General features: G+C 36.0%; 1 protein-coding gene and 1 long non-coding RNA gene across 2 annotated transcripts; both read left to right on the top strand.

Annotated features, from left to right (window-relative positions):
* Positions 1-347: 347 nt before the first annotated feature.
* LOC133871313 (uncharacterized) lies at positions 348-1,825 on the top strand. Its single transcript, XR_009900845.1, has 2 exons — positions 348-822; positions 1,171-1,825. It is a non-coding gene; the product is annotated as an uncharacterized LOC133871313 (long non-coding RNA).
* Positions 1,826-15,233: 13,408 nt separating this feature from the next.
* LOC133870596 (pentatricopeptide repeat-containing protein At3g22470, mitochondrial-like) lies at positions 15,234-17,374 on the top strand. Its single transcript, XM_062307755.1, has 3 exons — positions 15,234-16,228; positions 16,431-16,529; positions 16,824-17,374. Exons 1-3 carry the CDS (start codon positions 15,995-15,997, stop codon positions 17,325-17,327), a joined length of 837 nt encoding a protein of 278 aa, XP_062163739.1. The 5' UTR covers positions 15,234-15,994; the 3' UTR covers positions 17,328-17,374.
* Positions 17,375-19,404: the final 2,030 nt, after the last annotated feature.

A 19,404-nucleotide genomic window follows, 5' to 3' on the forward strand; every position in this document is an offset into this window, starting at 1 on the left:
CTCAAAAACTAAAAGCTAGAGGGAGCTTATACAAGTAAGCGCCTATAAGGGGGCAAACAAGAGCAAGCAAAACTAAAAGGTTATAGCAGACGAACCTTAAGGCCCAATTAAAAAACGATTAACGGGAGAATCTCTTACACTCTTTATTAAAGATCGATGGTTTGAACTAATTAATCACGCAAACCTCGATATATGTTTTTAGGTTCAATAGAGATTAGTTGGTAACTTAAAATTAGAAGTAATTCTTTGCTCCCTCTTGATGAAACTAATTAATTCGGTACGGCAAAGCATTTATCGTACGCTTAGTGATTTTGACATTACCTTTTCAAAAAAAAAAATCTCCCCCATTGTATATCGATGGTTTGTATGCTAACGGAAACGACGTCGTGTAATCCCTCTTTCAATCCCGGCCCCTTGCTTTTGGCTACGCATGCAGATAGTTTGATGCTTTCCTTTCTTTGAGGCATCCCAATTCTGTTCAGTCATTCCTTGATCTTAATATTAATATGATAGTTTCGTCTCTCTTTCTTATCCGGTTGCTTTGAGACAGCGTCGGCTTCTCCCAATCTTTCTTTCCTGGGGGCTAAATAGAGGGGGCGGGGTGGAGTCGGAAGAAAGAAGATCTTTTATAGGGGTCGAAATCGAATACCAAGTCCAAAAAATGCCTCTCCATCGTCGGAACCGGAAAGTTTCGGGAGATTGTGAAAGTTTCTGTTACATTTCTTGAGCATCAGGATCTGCTTCTTCTTCTGCTTATTTCGATCTCTTGAGCCACTGCATCAGATCGGCTTCTGTTTTTCTTCCCACTACATCCGGAAATGGGTACGACTGCTAACTCTACAAACTCTCTTTCTTTCTTCTACAAAAAGACAATTTTCGAGGTTTAATTACATCAACGTCTCTCTGACTCATCCTGTTATTAAAGATTGGTTTGTCTATGGCCGGTAAAATGGATCTGGCTTCCTCCAGATATTAAAGATTAATGTTAGAAATCATAATTAACTTATTGAGGACGGTAAATGCTAAGATTCGTCTTGCAATCTTGGTTGTTTATTTGAACCGCATGAAATCTCAACAAGCCAAATCCAGTAAAATTCATCCATTCACGCATACTCCAAAACGGTAATTCTAGATCTTACATTATATATATACAACTACTGTGCATGAAAGTGAGGAGTACCAAAGCTTGGTGAAGCAGCATGTGGATTTGGAGACAGTACAAAGAAGGATCGTCAAGGGCACCTATTCCTCATGCACCCTCGGATTCTACCGAGACCTCCTGCTTCTCTTCAACAACGCTGCGTTATTCTTTCCCATGTCATCCCTTGAGTCCATCACTGCCCACCAGCTTCGCCACCTCCTGTTGAATGAGATCCCTAAACGCAGCAACTCATTCCCAAAAGAACATTCTCCGGCACCGAATGCTGCAGCATCACCGTTCCAGCCTAAACCCGAGTTAGAAAGATCTCATGCATTGCTTGCAAAACACAACTCGCCTGCTCCGATAATTGTTTGCCGCAAAAGGAGTTCCATTTCAGCTAAACCTAATTCCTCCGCCACTACCTCCAGTCAAAAAGAAAAGCAAGGAAGCTAGTGACGAGAATACACCGGCTCTTTATGCAGAGTTATTGCAAAATATTGTTCATTTGGGGTTTAGGGTTCTTGATGGCTTTATGCTTATTGGCCCACCAAGTTGTTTTATTAATATTTGAGTCCTGTTGAAATTCATTATAGTTGTCCTGTCATGGTGATTCATTAAATGGCATAGGTCTTTGTCTTTTATTTCAAAATTCTTAAACTATATAGTTTGGAAAGCTTTAAGCAACACAGTCTCGAGCCCAGTTGATATTTTTCTAGACGAGTTACATCCTTTATGACAAGGCTTTGTCCCCAAAAAATAAGGACAAAATATCTATGAAAAAACATAAAAAACGATTTTTTATAGGCACAAAAGGTTAAGCCGTTCGATCTCATGAGCTTGCACATAAGGCGAAACAGCCATGATTGTTAGGTCATTCTCAAGGGTTAGGGCTGCACATATTCTTTCAAATCGTCTCTAGAAAAAGACATTTGCTTTGCTATTATAAGCCTATGAAATATGTTGAAATATGCCCACTGCTGAAGTGCAACACAAGGGCTTTGTAATTGGTAAGTTCATCGAGGCATGATAAATGAAAGAAGAGGTCGCTACAACGCCATTTGAAAGCAGAACTAGATATCAGTTTCCGGCAAGCCCCACTAACATCATCGTCATGGCCATCGTTTTCGACCATTGCCGCTTACACGTATGCTTGCGAAAAGATTTGAAATAAATAACTTTCGACATCCATATCTCTTACGCGCCCACATAAAAGAGAAGTGGTTAGTATTATGAAGGAAATACGAACGCCGGCGGATGCCAAAATGAGGAAGATGGCTGATGAATGATAGATCTAATCTTCAGAATAAAAGCAAGTCCTTAATCCTAACCTGAGTGGCGGTAAGATGCCTAAAAACAACTCAAACATATTTTGTTTTTGAGGATATTAGCTAGCTTTGGTAAAAGTGGTTAATTAAGGTATATATTCACTTTGCCACCTCTTTCAAATTTGTGATAGATTTGCATTAATTATTGCCCCAATTGCAATCTTTTGTGCCAAGTAATTAGGGGTGAAAATTCGGGCTAACTGCCCACATTCGTTATATGTATCTAACCGCTATCCTCGTATGCTGTTTTAGGGTATGTAAATGCTGTTAATAACTGCATTTTTTTTACTATCATTTCAAAGTCATATCCTACTACATTTACTTCTTTTTTTTTTCTTTTTTTTTTTTTTTTTTTCTTTTCTTTGAGTAATCCAAATCTCGATTATTCTATGAAACAATAGCTTTCTATCACTGATAATTATAAATTGTATAACAAGTAAAATCTTAATTTATTTAAGCTTGCATACAGTAATAACCGTATATACGGATATAGATGTTACTAATAACCGCATCTGCATCCTTATTTTCATCCTTATCCATTAGAGTTCTTAAAAATCACTAAAAATGGGATTATACAAAAAAGAAAAGAAAAAAAAAAGAATGTGAGATTGTTTGTTAGAGAAAGCACAAATATTTCCAACCTATTGGATTGGGCTTGAGCCCAATTCCAATTGGAATTAGAACTCGTGTCTCTTGTGTCCTGATATAGAACACATGTTCTAATCTCAACAGGTCTAGTTTCAACTAGCTAAAACTAGATCCAAACCAAATTCATATATGATTTTATGTTGCATCTTAGGCTAGAGGTTAATTTTTACGTGGTTTCAAGCATTCTTGTATTAATACATGCATGGTTGATTAGATTTTAATATTTTTTTTTTATGATATTTTGAATATTGTTTAATTGTTTGTTTTGAATTGAATAGCTAAACAATACCTTGTTTGATGCTATAGGGGTTTGTTTGTCCATCTCTTTTTGGGTCTTTTATTCTTATGGTTGGCTGTTTGTACTAGTGCTGATAGCACGATAATACATGAGAATCATATGTTTTAAGGACAAATATCAATTTAATAGATTTAGCTAAAGAAATTTTATTCAATTCAATTTGAAAGAAAACTGTCATTTGTTTCTAATTCTTTGTACTTTTTCTTATTCATTGAAGAAACTAAAATAATCATCACCTCACTAGTCTATTTGAATGATATTAATAAAAGAAAACAAAGCATTATTTGATTCTCATAAACCAAAGAGAGCAACCACAAAACAACGTTTAAGAATTAAAAATTAGGATTAACTTTACGGAAGGGTATCAAACTATCCACGTTTTTTACAGAAGGGTACCAAACTAGCAAAGCTCTCGAATCGGGGTATCCATCTATCAAAAATCCTCACTTAAGGACATTCCGTTAGGATTCGATGTTAATTCCTGACGGAGCCCAACTCACATGCCTAACGTATATGATAAATATTATATATATATATATATATTTCCAAAATTATTATTGATTAATAATTCAAAACCAAAACACCTTTTAAACGAGAATCTCACAAAAAAAAAAAAAAAAAAGAAAGAAAGAAAGAAAGAAGAAGCAATCGGCAGAGTATATTCAACGCAGGCCAGCAAGCACAAAGCCGATGATCATCATGTTCCACATCCTGCAAACAATTGACAAAGGAGTTAATTAATACATCAATATGGAGACAATGATCACACTCACGTACACCAACTAGCTAGTATGGGGCAAATTAATGTCTTTATCGAGCAGTACAACAACTCCATATATATATATATATATACCCCAACCATGATTGAAAGGCCATGCTTTTATTAAATTATTTAAGGTGCGCCACCTTTTTTGGACTATTTTCTATGCACTACAATTGCAACAATTATATAACAATTCCCTAATTTTTGTCCACATCCCCCATTTCACTTTCCACTTCCCACTTCCCACTTCCCACTTCCTGGCTTTGCATAATCTAAAGCCCCATTAATTCCTGCAAGCTTATCTGCACTAATTACCAGACTCCACATGTCCTCGACCGAATCTACATGCGGACACATGCACGCACGCGCACAAGTGTGGGCACAGAGATTTGAAATTCAAAAAGAAATGTCTTTGGATGAATACCAAGGTACTGTTGAAAGAGGTAGCAATTGAAAGATATGAAATTCATAATTAAGATTTCTAAAGTTCTGACAATCAAGTGAAAAAAGCTGCAATTGGCAAGTCTAAACAGAGATCTGAACTTTCAAGACATGCAGCAGGCCAACAAGCGAGAAGGACAAGTGAGAAAAAGACGTACAACAGCAAAGAGCCTTAACAATAACCACAATTGCTCAAACAAGTTGAGAAGCCTGAATAGCAGCTGCTAGAAGGAAAGCCTAAACAGCAAACTTGAAAAGCCAAAGCAATAAGCAGACAAGCCTTTAAGAAGAAGTCGAAAGCCCAAAACCTTGCAGCCAAGTGTGTGGTTATAGGCAAGTCAGCAATATGAGAACTAATCAGCCCATGGCAGTGCTTAAAGTGATAGAAATAATCAACATATTATTTAATCTAACATGCGCAGCGGAAAACGAATAAAACAGGATTCAGGCTTACCTCTAGCCATATTTGCTCAAGCGTCTCCACGATCCATGAAGAACAAGAAAATATTATTTTGAGGGATCTTCTAACCTATGCCTATGACTGTATTGCCGTACTGATGGTGTACACAGGCTGTTTATTTATAGGCTAGGTCAGGGACCCTCAAATATGGTAAGTACCGTATTGTTCCTCCCATCAAGGAAACAATATTATTAATTGATTTTAAATCAATTAAACGATTCCATTACGGTAATCTAAATTAATTAAATTACCTAACCGTAATACCGTATATTATATTTATAATAAATATAATAAACACTGTATATGTGGCATATAGGCCATATATGGAGACAATATCTAACATAAAGAAGATGTCAAGCAACCTGAGAACTTCAACAAGACTGCCCATTAGAGTAATGCTAGGGCCCATCATTTTATTCTCTTTTTAACCTCTCAAAATTGATGTGGCTTTTAAAATTATCATTGAATTTTGAATTGATCATCACTATTGAATTTTGATCAAATTGTGATTTTAAAAGTCACATCAACTTTAAGAGGTTAAAAAGAGGATAAAAAGATGGTCACTAGCATTACTCATGCATGCTCATCATGCATGTGTGCTAAAAACACTTTAACTAGTTCTTCAAAACAGATTGGAATGTTGAAAATTATTTCATGAAAATCCAAGTTTATCTCTAATTTGAATATTTAAATTTCTCTCTTTTTTTATTATTATTCTTTGTCCCACATTAAAAAGTTATGAGTATTTTTTGTGCTTTATAAGCATTTATCAAGCTCTTATACTAAATAAGATTTTGAGTATACATGTGCTAGTTGTGCCAGTTGCGTCACCCCAGTGCGAAGCACTGGTCGTCGCACGCACGCACGCGTGTCGCTTAGTCGCTTAGACGCTTTAAATGCACTTAGCACTTAACAAGATAAAAATGCTTGTTAATGATTTCTAGGGTTTAAGTATGGGATTTGTAAACGGAAATGAAATGAAAATAGAATTGATGATCACTACAAAAAAAAAGGCATTTATGGACGGTTTTTTTCTAGACGATTTTTAAAACCGTCTAGAAAAAAAAATTTGCAGACGGTTTTTTCAAAACCGTCTGTAAAAAATTTATTATGGACGGTTTTATTAAACCGTCCATAAAATTGCAGACGGTTTTAACTAAACCGTCTGGAATTTAACATTTCCAGACGGTTTTGGATGAAACCGTCTAGAAATTTATAGACGGTTTCATCCAAAACCGTCTATAAATGTTATTCTTAGAGAATTTTATGGACGGTTTTTACCAAACCGTCCATAAAATTTCATTTCCAGACGGTTTCTTTTAAAACCGTCTGGAAATTTTTTTTTCATGCCATATCATCAATCCGTGTGATGTCCCCAAATTTAACCACATCCATCCAAATTTTTTCCCAGCCAAAATCACAACCACCCATTTCCTTTACAGCCAAAAAAAACATATGTATATAGAAAAATTGATCTAGCCTGAAACATCACAACCGGCCAGAAACCCTCCCACCCATGGCCACCACTTCTCTTCATTTCAGCGTCAACCTCAGCTCCTCCGAAACCCAAACACACGCACTCACGCAAACCCAACAAAGAAAAGAGAAAATGGCCTCGCTATCGCTATTCCTATCCCCAAATTTCTAATCCCTAATTTCCTGATACCGAACCATTTTTCTCTGTCTCTGAGACTGAAACCCCAAGAATCCGAAACCGGAAATGGCCACCACGACCACGAAGAGCATCAATACAGGCGGAGAGGATCGAGTCCTAGCCACGGCGCAGCAGATCGTGAAGGGCCTCAATGCGCCGAATGTACCCCAAGGTCCATGCCGCACTTCCCTGGCCCACTCTTCCCGGCCGTCCGCCGCATCCCCACGCCCCTCCAAGGCCTTTCGACCTCTGCGTGTTCGTCACTGACGGCAACGGTCCCTCCTGGCTACGATGGCGACGGTCCCTTCTAGGCCCTATCCCGCTGAAACCCCCAAGCAGTGGAACCGAACTGTCCAGAGAATTTTCATTATATAATCAATTATATTAATAAAATGTAAAAGGGAACCGGAAAAAAAAAAAAAAAAAAAAAAAAAAAAAAAAAAAAAAAATCTGGACGGTTTAGGACCAAACCGTCCATAATTTTCTGGACGGTTTGGTCCCAAACCGTCCATAATTAGTTAGGGACGGTTTGGACAAAACCGTTTGGAATTCTAGACGGTTTTGTCCAAACCGTCCAGAAATTTATTTAGCGACGTTATATCCTAGACGGTTTTAAACCGTCTAGAAAAAACCGTCTGGAATTGATTCCAGACGGTTTTTTCGCATTTCTGGACGGTTTAAAACCGTCCAGAATTTGCTTCTTTTTTTTTTTTTTTTGTAGTGGATGAACTGAGGAAGAAATGGAAGAACAATGAAGAACAACAAAATTGGAAAATGATATTATATTGAAATTAGGCAAATTCGAGGATGCCTAAAACCTCCGCAAGTAATTCGAGGTACTCCCCCTCCATTTTCAATCTAAGACTGCATTACCATTTTCATGCCTAAAACATTTAACTAGACTTGTTTATATAGACCCATATAAAGGCCACTAAACTAATAGGCCACTAACTAATAAGGCCCAAGGCCCATTAAACTACTAAGGCGGCCCATTAACTAATATATCTGTTACAACTCGCCATACATCGCTCATCTGCAAATCTTCCATAACCTAACACCACGATTCCCAAACCCAGTTGGGTAAGTAATACCACCCTTAACACATCTTGGCCTAAGACGAAATGTAGCTAAGGAGCGAATAATAGAAAAGAATAAACAATATACGGAAGCGTTAACAGACAATATTTGTCCATAAATGTTTGCTTAGGTTGCTAAGCGAAGTGTGTTAAATTCTTGAAGCTAAGGAGGGAGGTAAGTAGATACGATCATGCATTTTCTTTCTTCTAAATTTTAATGCAATGATTGTCTTAAAATTGTTTTAATCACATTCTATGTTAAGACTAAGGGTTTGAATGTTAAGTTTTAATGGGAGAAGTTGTAATAACAATAATACAATGGATTGAATTTTAATTTGTTATGAAATGTTTGGTTTACTTTTGTAACGATCCAAGGAAAAGCGCTAGTCATATCTACGTTATCACTCTAAAAAGACTAGTCAATTCGGAGCTTTCCTAGAATCCCTTATAAAGCCCAGTTTCACCTAGTAACTCGACAATGTGGAACTTAACACCCATGAGTATCTTTATAAACCACTCACTTTATGTGAGCTATTCATCTCTTCTCAATATGGGATTAGGGTGTTACAAACTCCCTCCTTTAAACCCCTGACGTCCTCGTCAAGGCCAAGTCATGCGGTGTTCCAGTACTACATGACCTGACGTTATTAGGTGGCTCTGATACCATTTGTAACGACTCAAGGAAAAGCATTTTGGGGTGATAGTGTTTTTCCTTGGGTCGTTACAACTTTAATTTTGAATTTATGAAATTCTTATATCTTATGTTTCTGATTAGAGCGATGAGTAATATAGTCTCCCTATGGAAATGGGTGTTTCTGATTAGAGTGGTTTTGATAATTATGAAAGTTAAGCTCCCAAGGAGCTACAAATACAGCTGTCCAAGTAAAAACAAAAAAACAAAAAACAAAAAAGACTCGAGCTTCGTTAATGATCTCTCACGGTTCTCAAAACTTGTCATTTCTTTCATCCAAAAACACTACAAGAGACACGAATGCACCATCTTCCACACAAGAAATCAGAAGAAAAACAAATAGAAATGCAAGGCAACCCCTTAAAAACAAGAAGGCCTAACAGCTTGAGGGGGAAGCCAGCACAAGCAGCAACATGCCCTCAAGAAGTCTAACCTCCTAAAACAACTGTTAGAGTTGAATATTAAACTTCCCATCCTTTTTATTGATCACTTATCATGTTTAAATAAAAGATTACATAGTAAGAATAGAAATAACGTAGATAGTAAATATAATTTTAAAGGGAGACAAATCCCTTATTTTCCTACTAGAGATATTGCTTTATGAGCAACACTCCTTATTTTCCTAATAGGGATAATAAATCTATTATTCTCCTAAAGGGGACAATACGTCTCTTACCTTATCTAACAAGAGACCTAATTCTAATTATCTAATTGAGCTGTCTTTTCACCGGGTGTAGACCCGTAACAGTTAGCAAACAGGCCCTCCACAACTAATTAATCTTCATGTCATGGTGCCGGTTAGAGTTGTAGTTCAAAAAAAATCACTGTTTGCAACAGTGTTATATTAGTTTTTAATAAATAAAAAAAGAAAACAATGAAATAAATGAACAACAATGGCAATATGCTAAGCTACAGACCCAAAATATATCAAAGAATTTTCTGTTCTCTTAATCTAAATTTTTCTAATACACATCACTTGTTATAGACATAAATTAATATACAAACATATATCTACATTAAATATAGTCATCTATTGGCTTTGGCTTTGACCAACTGAAAAATATTGCCTATCATCTTCTCATACTCAAGACTCCCCCACCCTTTCTCTTCAGCAATCATCATCTTATATATATTTTGTGACACCAAAAACATGCAACTAATTAACATCAAAACAACATCCCAATTTGCAAGGCAAGATCGACAGCATCGGTTTAAGGAAAAGAAAAACAGCATAATTAAGGGAGTTTGATCAGTTCCTTCAAGAAGACAGGTATTGTACGTACAAATTAAGATTCAACATGCATGCAACCTAGCTGATATTCCCCATTATGAACTATTCAACATTGTTATAACTAATTAAAACTGTGAAGAAAAATATTTATGAAGTCTTCCCACTCAAGAAGGGCCTGCTTCTAAACTCCCCCACCCCACCCAAGAAGAAAAATGAAATAATTAAAAAGATCCGCAGAAAAATCAATATAAAATTAATTGCAAGGCTAAAAGTAAGGGGAAAGAGGAATAACAATTTCTTGGAAAAATTAACATCAATCCATTAACTCTTGATTTATCCATACTTATATGTGCAATTAGAGCATCTCCAACAATAATTGCTATTTTAACTACTCGAAAGTCGAAACACACTTTTTTTTGCTACTACTTTTTCACTACAAACCCCAACAGAGTATGTATTCAACCCTCTACTTTCTTTAAATAGTCAATAATAGTTATATTTAACTATTACGTGCCATTTCAAGCATCTGTTGGAGATGCGCTCTCTAAGTTGGTTTAAGTTTGCAAATTCATGGATACTCCATATATACTTTGGTAGTACCACTTTCATGAAGCAAAGACATTTCTAATCGTAAACCCTACTCACCACAACCAAATATCACTAGCAAACCAGCCAATATCCTGGCTAATGAATCAAATAGTCACTAATATAGAAGAGATAGTAGAACTCCTTTTCCTGTTTATATACAAGTAATTTATTGATAAAATGAGAAAACCCATGCCCATAGGCAGTGAAAATTAAAAGGGATATTTCCTAAAAATTACAGTGAGTAATGTTGTGAGTACATTTTTTTTTTTTTTTTTGACATGTTTACACAAAAAGGGGGATGGAGAATTCGAACTAGTGACCTCCGCTTCATAAGCCCAAACCCATTAGCTTAGGCTTTTAAGCTAAAGTGATGTCCTAAGTATGTATGTCAATGTACTCAAGGTAAAAGCTCTCTAATCGTTTATCTCCCCCAACAAGTGATATTAGAGCAATGGTTAGCTTCTTGGGACGAGTGTCTGGACGTGTTTGGTTTGGAGCTGCGTTATGTGGTACTCTAGGGCAACTTTTGTACACGTAACACTCTTAAAAATATAAAAAAACTCACAAGTAAGGGGAAGTTGGGTCAATGTGGAAAATACTAACAAGTGAGGGGGAGATTGTTGTGAGTGCACTTGTGAGTAGTGTTGAGTCCCACATTGAAAAAGTATAAAGAAAAACAGTAGTTAATATACATAAATGGACTTAAACCCAATAGCTTAAGCTTTTGGGCTAGAGTGGTGTCCACGTATGGATATTAATGTACTCAAGGTAAAAACTCCCTAACTATTTATCTCTCCAACAGGTAATTCAATAAATCACAGAATCTGAGAGAGAATACAAAAGAAATCGCCAAACTCAGCCATCCAATCAACAGAACTCATAGATTAATGGTTACATTTTCATGAACGTACTTTATGGTGGTGCATAGGAATAGCACTGAACTTACTATATTCATTATTAATCAAGCAACTACCATGAGAGAGTCACTTTAATAGGGAGTCTTATAACAAAATTCAAGCTTAATTGGGTGCATCTCAAAACAAAATCCCTCTTCCCCGTTTCAAGAAATAAAATAATTTTCACCCCCAACTCTATTCAAGCTTGGGAATATATTGAGTCCAAAACCTGAATCCCTGTTTTTACTAATCATTTTTTTTAGGAACAAATAATGAATTAATTAATCATATATTACTCTTGCTTTTCCCTTGTGATTTTCTACAACAGAAAAATGTTATCTCTCTGTTTTAATTAAGATGCATTTTCTTATATTAAAAAAATATTTAGGCATTTAGAATAAAAGTTCTGTTGTCTTTTTTATACTGGCTAGGTATGAAGATCTGTAGAAGGTACCAAAATGTAATTAGGGTTTAATAAAGCTTGCAAATAGACCTCTGTGGAAAGCTAGCTCCATAGCTCAGGCTTGGGGCTAATCCATCACCCATGTACACTGAAGATCCATGACTGACAAGAATTAAAAAGATTGAAAGGATAATTCATTAATTCAAGCACAAGGCATATATGCATTAAAAGAACAAAGAACTATAAGAATAATATCCTGGAATTTTGTAGAAACATAAAACTAATTAAGTAAAAACATGAGCTTTTCACAAAGAAATCCTTGAATATTTTCACTAATCCCAGCAATCACAAATGATGTTACTGCTGTATCGATTGAATTTTGTATTCCAATTAAGATCTAGAAAACACAAAAGCAAAGAGCAACCAAAAATAAAAAGCAATCTTTCAAATTTATCTTTTATATCATGGAGCAAAGAAACAGCACCTTGTGATATATAAACCTAAATCTCTAAAAAGCCAATGTATAAATTATAGCTGTATAAACATAAAAGCACCTTGTTATCACAGAGCGTCGCCTTCTTGTTCTAACAGTTGCATTGCTAATTCCTGGGGCATTTCTAATAGTTTTGGGTCTTCTGGTTCAAATAAAAAAGAAAACAATGAAAGAATAGAATACAAAGATATGTTCAATTTTAAAATATGTTAAAGATTTTTCTTTTCTCTTCCATAATTTTAATTTTCTTATAATACATTGCTTGCTATAGAAGAAACAAAAAAAAAAAAAAAAAAAAAAAAAAAAAAAAAAAAAAAAAACAGATTTCTTTTTATTTTGGAGGTTGGGGACCCGGGGAGTGGGTTGTTAGAGGCTAAAGAGAAGAACCATTGAGTACACTTTCGAAGGAAAATGTTAATTGGTGCTAAAATAATGGGCTGAGAATATAAAATTGACTTAATTACTAAAGTCTCCAAATTCAGCTTCTACTTAAAGAGTTGACTCATATCAAACTAAGAAAAAATCAGAATTCATATGGGCAACTTCCATATATACAAAAGATAGTACTATAAATTGACAGATCTAGTAGAAGTTTGTTTATATAACTCAAGAGTTGTAATTGGTGCACAATAAAATTGCACAACACTAGACACATGGGGTGGGACCCATGTGGTGAGTCCCACTCACATAGGTCTCACATGGGTTCCACCCATGTGTTTTGTGTTGTCCATGTGTTATACAATTTTGTTGTGTAAAAATCTTTTCCCATAACTCAATATGCATGACTAAGGTACTTTCCATCTTTTTTGGAAGAATAAGCTCGGTACTTTCATTATCCGCTAGGGCTTACTTTTTATATTTCATGATTCTCTAACTCCTATCTTATAGTTTCAAGATTACTACAAGTTTTGTTATGTAAAGTTATTGTTTTGAGGTAGAAAATTAGTGGAAACTTAGTACAACATGCAAGACCTTTGTATGTGCAGACCAACACTGAAATTAATTACATAAGTTTATGTAAGGAAGAACTTTTCTGTATCTCAATCATGCATATAGCAAAAGAAGAAAAATTAGTTGATCATGGTCTTTAAAATATTGAAATTAAGCAGCTTAGAGCTTCAAGGAGAAATGTTTTCCCACCTTCCAAGAAAACTTTGTTTTGAGATAATGAAATTAGGATTTCACTACTAGTTGGTTTAATAGAATATCTACACATATAATTACAAATTTACATATATTGTACATATATACATCAGCACCAGTATATTTCTAACAAACCTCATTGTTGGTACAGTTTCTGGTATGATGACATGTCGCCTTGTGGTTCACCAAAAGCTTCGTCTTTTCTGACTTCCTTGGAATCTACAAAAATAACAAACAACTAGTTGGGGGTGCCGACTACGCCCACTCCGATAACTAAGTCAGTACAAACTTTATGACTTTAATAGAGAACTAGAAATCTCAGAGCGTAGAGAATCTGTGTGTATATCTGGTGTAGCAGTCTTATTTATAGGCTCACAGTTAAAGACTTACTGGAGTTCTTGTAGCATAGTTGGATTTCTAGTCTGAGTCCTGAATCATGTAGGTTTCAATCTATTCTTCTTAGAGTTTGAATCGAGTAGAAGTTGGATAGTACTCTGCCTCTTTAGATGAATTCCATATTGATAGGTACCTTATCCCATTAATGTCGAGATAAGGGTCAATCCCGAGATTCTCAAGATTGACCCTTAACAAAAATCCCTAGATTCGAGTCTATGCCCTCGAATCTTGGATATTGAGTTCTAATAGCCTTCAAACACTTACTTGTTAAACCTGAGAAGATAGCTTCAAGGCGATTGTATCATACCCCAACCAACACTTTGAGGTGGAAATACTCGAGATGTGTTCGCTCCATCCAGACTAGGAGATCTTGGTATATTTCGCGCCCTGTGGAGTCTTTATGTCCGAGGTGATCAATCTATCAAGACATGTCATAATCCGAGGTGTTCAGGCACTAGGTTGATTTCTTCGTATAGGGTTGTGACAAACATCCAAGGTGACCAAGCTCAGTCGGACCTATGGGTTGAACCTCCAACTTGTCATGGGGACCACGTGGCGTCAGAGCTGATTATTTCCCTATCACTCATCTAGATGAAAGTCTTCAAAATTAGGATGGAAGTTTTATTTTCGCATAATTATCCTAATTTTTTTGCCTAATTCTGTTTTTAATGATCTATAAAAAAGATATATATACTAGGGCTATATTTCATCTCTTCAAAGTTTAGGCCCATTTCATTATTTGCCTTTTGGGTTTAGGCCTTCTTTCTAGACCCAAAAAGGGTATTGGGCTTTGATGAAGGCCGAAAATGTTTTCATAGGCACAAGGGTTTAGTCCAAACTCAGGCCCAAGATCCCGCGAGCAAATTTCCCGAAACGGCAAGACCTAAAATCAGAGGCTCACTCGGAGCAAGAGAGAGCGAGAGAGGGAGAGCAATGGAGGAAGATCAAATAGAGAAGTTCGTGGCAGCGTACCTGAAGAAGAAGGGGTTCAAGCAAGCTGAGCACGCTTTCCAAGAAGAAAGCAAGCTGAGCACGCTTCAGCGTACCTGTTCGGAGGCCGGAGCAGGTACTCTGTCTCTCCTCTGTACTCTCTCTCTCTCTCTCTCTCTCTGTGTGTCTCTGTAGCGCATCTACTGCAATTGTCAAGCTGAAGAAAGGGCAAAAAGGTAATTGCACGGTGCAAAAAAGAAATACTCAGAGGTGACACGTGTGCTTTGCGCATCGATCGTTTGAACTTTGAAGGTTGTATGCTGACAAAACGACGTCGTGTAATCCCTCTTTCATTCCCCCCTTGCTTTTGTCTACGCGGATAGTTAAATAGTTTCATGCTTATCCGATGCTTTCCTTTCTTTGAGTCGGTTCAGTCATTCGTTTCGTCTCTCTTTCTTACCCGATTGCATTGAGAGACCGTCAGCTTCTCCCAAAAAAGGCCTCTCCATCGTCGGAACCGGAACGGTTCGGGAGATTGTGACAGTTTCTCTTACATTTCTTGAGCATCAGATCTGCTTCTTCTTCTGCTTATTTCTCTTGAGCCACTGCATCAGATCGGCTGACATGGGTACGACTGCTAAGTCTACACTCTCTCTTGCTTTCTTCTTCAATCATTTCCTTAACGATCCTCATTATTGTCATTTAAGGGTTTCTTTCAATGCTCGAAATTTTTATGATTATTGTCGTAGTTTTAGTGCTACTTCTGCTAACACTACCAATAGTGGTAGAGATGTTGTGGAAAGCCCCAATCAGTTCTTGCAATCTGTGAGAGATCGATGCAGATCTCGAAGCTTAAGCAATCTTGATGTTGCCTTACCCCTGTTTCATAGAATGCTTCGCATAACCCCCTTGCCTTCCATCGTGGATTTTAATCATTTGCTGAGTGCAATTGCAAGAATGAAGCATCACTCAACCGTGATTTCTCTGATTAAAGAAATGGAAATGTCAGGAATTGCTCCCGATGCTTGTACTCTAAGGGTTTCTGACTAATTGCTTTTGCCATTTGAGCAGGGTGGATTTCGGCTACTCTATCTTAGCAAGAACTTTGAGACTTGGTTTTCAACCGAACTGTATAATTTTTAGTACTCTTGTCAAAGGGCTTTGTCTCCAGGGTAGAATTGCTGAAGCTGTGAAGTTGGCAAACAATATTGAGAAGATAGGCTACAAACCTAATACAATTACCTACGAAACGATAATAAATGGTTTGTGTAAAATAGGTAAGACTAGTAAAGCTACTGGGTTGTCAAGAAAGATGGATGAAGGAAATCTTGAACTTGATGTAGTGCTGTATAGCACAATCATTGATAGTTTATGTAAGGACAGATCAGTACCTGAGGCTTGAACTTTTTTCTCTGAAATGACAAGTAAAGGAATTCAACCGGATGTTTTCACTTACAATTCTTTAATTCAAGGCCTATGCAATTTCGGTAGGTGGAAGGAGGCAATTAAACTATGGAAGGAGATGGTTAAAAGGAAAATCATGCCAGATGTGCGTACATTCAACATAGTGACGGACACACTTGGCAAAGAATGGAGGTTTGAAGAAGCAAAAGAAGTTTATGATGTGATGATTCAGAGAGGCATATATAGAGCCTAATACAATCACTTACAATTCTTTGATTGATGGTTACTGTTTGCAAAATAATATGGATGAAGCTGTCAAAACATTTAATGCAATGGTACGAAAGGGTTTTTCGCCTTCTATTGTGAGCTATAACATATTAATCCATGGATATTGTAAAAAAAGAATAATTGACAAGGCTATTAGTCTCTTTCGTGAAATGTCCATAAAGGAAATTTTCCCTGATGTTGTCACTTACAATTCTCTTATAGGTGGGTTTTGCCGAGTTGGGAAACTTAAGAATGCATTAGAGCTACTCCATGAGATGCAAGTTTGTGGCCAACATCCCAATCTCCAAACTTATGCTATTTTGTTAGATGGCTTGTGTAAGAATCTACACTTTCAAGAGGCAATGGCATTGAAGCTATTTGGTAAGTTGTGGAAAATGAAATGTTTTATTTGAATAGTAGTAATAAATGATTGATGTGATATAGAATTTGAGAATGTTTTATAGAAAAGTAAAAAAGTTTTGTTTTGTAGTGAGTATTTTTATTTGAATAGTAAGAAAAAATTATTGATGTGATGTAAAAAGTGTAAAAAAGTTGGAATGTTTTTGATTTGATTTGATTTTTTTGGGAGAAGTGAAATGGAAATGGAAATTGTTTGGATTGGTTACCAAACAAGCTCATTGTTTCATGAGATGGAAGACAAAAAGTTACACCTTGATATAGTGATTTACAGCATCTTGATTGATGGTATGTATAATGCCGAGAAACTTATGATTGGAAGAGAACTCTTTAATACTCTTCCTACTAAAGGTTTGCAAGCTAATGTTCGGACTTACAATATAATGATCAAAGGGCTTTGCAAAGAGGGACTACTAATTGAAGCAATGGAGCTATTTGAGAAAATGGAGGAAAATGGTTGTTCGCCTAATGATTTCACATATAACACAATCATCCAAGGCTTCTTGCAACATAATGAGACATCATGGGTAGTGAAATATATCAAAACGATGGTTGACAAAGGTTTTTCGGCAAATGCGACCACTGCCACCATTTTGATTGACTTATTGTCTACTAATCGGGTAGATAAAACATTACAAGGTTTTTTTCAAATATTTGTGTGAAAGCTTTCTAGTTCTTCAATGTGCAGGACAAATTTCATATTCTAATCTTTACATAGTCAATGTGTAAGGTACAAATATATTTGTTACAAGTTATTAAGGTAATATTTCTCTCCATATATGTCTTTTGGAGTATTGTTGTGTATTGATATTCCTAGTTTGTCATTTTTTCTTACAATTATATGTAAACTGTGTTGTGATTACAATTATTTTCTTAATGATTTATTTAAAAAACTTATTGATGCAGAGTTTTTGCAAAATATTATTCATTTGGGGTTTGGGGTTCTTGATGGTTGTATGCTTTTTGGCCCACCAAGTTGTTTTGTTACTATTCGAGTCCTATTGTTGAAATTGATTATAGTTGTCCTGTCATGGTGACCCATTAGATGGCATAGGTCTTTGTCTTTTATTTCAAAATTCTTAAACTATATAGTTTGGAAATTTCCTTTAAGCAACACAGACTCGAACCCAATTGATATTTTTCTAGACAAGTTACATCTTTTAAGATAAGGCTATGTCCCCAAAAAAATAAGGACAAATATGTATGAAAAAAAAAAAACAAAAAAACGATTTTCTATTGGCACAAAAGGTTAAGCCGTTCTTACGAGTTTGAACATTAGGAGAAACAACCATGATTGTTAGGTCAGGTCATTCTCAAGGGTTAGCGCTTCACATATTCTTTCAAATTGTCTCTAGAAAAAGACATTTGCTTTGCTATTATATAAGCCTTTGAAATATGTTAAAATATGCCAACTGTTGAAGTGCAACACAAGGGCTTTGTAATTGGTGGGTTCATCGAGGCATGATAAATGAAAGAAGAGGTCGCTACAACGTCGTTTGAAAGCATAACCGGATATTGGTTTCCAGCAAGCCCCACAAACATCATCGTCATGGCCATCGTTTTCCACCACTACCTCTTACACGTATGCATCCGAAAAGATTTGAAATAAATAACTTTCAACGTCCATCTCTCTCACGCGCCCACATAAAGGAGAAGTAGTTAGTATTATAAAGGAAATGCGAACGCCGATGGGTGCCAAAATGAGGAGGATAGTCATGAATGATTAGATTTAATCTTTGAAATAAGAGCAAGTCCTTATTCCCAACCCGAGTGGCAAAGTAAGATGCCAAAAAACAATGCAAGCATATTATCTTTTTAAGGATATTAGCTTTGGTAAAAGTGGTTTATTATCATATATATTCACTCTGCCACCTCTTTCAAATTTGTGATAAATTTGCATTATTGCTCCAATTTCAATCCTTTGGGCCAAGTAATTGGGGGTGAAAATGCGGGTGGATAACAACCGCCCGCATTTGCTATTCGTATCTAATCGCGTATGCAGTTTTAGGGTACGTAAATGTTGTAAATAACTGCATCCGCATTCCTTTTATATATATATATATAATTTCAATAAAATGTCACTTTGGATTCAGTAAGTTTAAGATCTTTAGGTTATGTTAGGTTTTATTTAATGAAACAATGACCTTCTATAGTTGATAATCTTGAATTGTGTAATAAGTAAAATCTTAATTTATTTAAGTTTGAATATGCATATAGTAATAACCCGCATTATTTAAACTTACATATAGGTTTATATAATAATCGAAAATGGTCATTATTGCATATGCGGATGTGGATGTGGATGTTGCTAATAACCGCATATGCATTCGCATTATCACCTCTATCTATTAGAGTTCTTAAAAATCACTAAAAATGAGAAAAGAGAGAGAGAGAGAGAGAGAGAGAGAGAGAGAGAGAGAGAGAGAGAGAGAGAGAATGTGAGAAAGTTTTTTAAAGAAAGCACGAATATTGCTAACATGTTGGATTGGGCTTGAGCCCAATTTTAATTGGAAGAGAAATGATCCCTACACTCATTTCTCACAACAGCCCCACAACAAGCTGACGTGGCTGGTAATATTTTATTATTTTTTTTGTTTTCTTTTTGTAAAAAAATAATAAAATATTACCAGCCACGTCAGCTTATTGTGGGGCTGTTGTGAGAAATGAGTGTAGGGATCATTTCTCTAATTGGAATTAGGACACGTGTCTCTTGTCCCTTGATATAGAATACATGTTCTA

The sequence above is a fragment of the Alnus glutinosa genome, chromosome 6 (assembly GCF_958979055.1).
Source record: "Alnus glutinosa chromosome 6, dhAlnGlut1.1, whole genome shotgun sequence".
Lineage (NCBI taxonomy): Eukaryota > Viridiplantae > Streptophyta > Magnoliopsida > Fagales > Betulaceae > Alnus > Alnus glutinosa.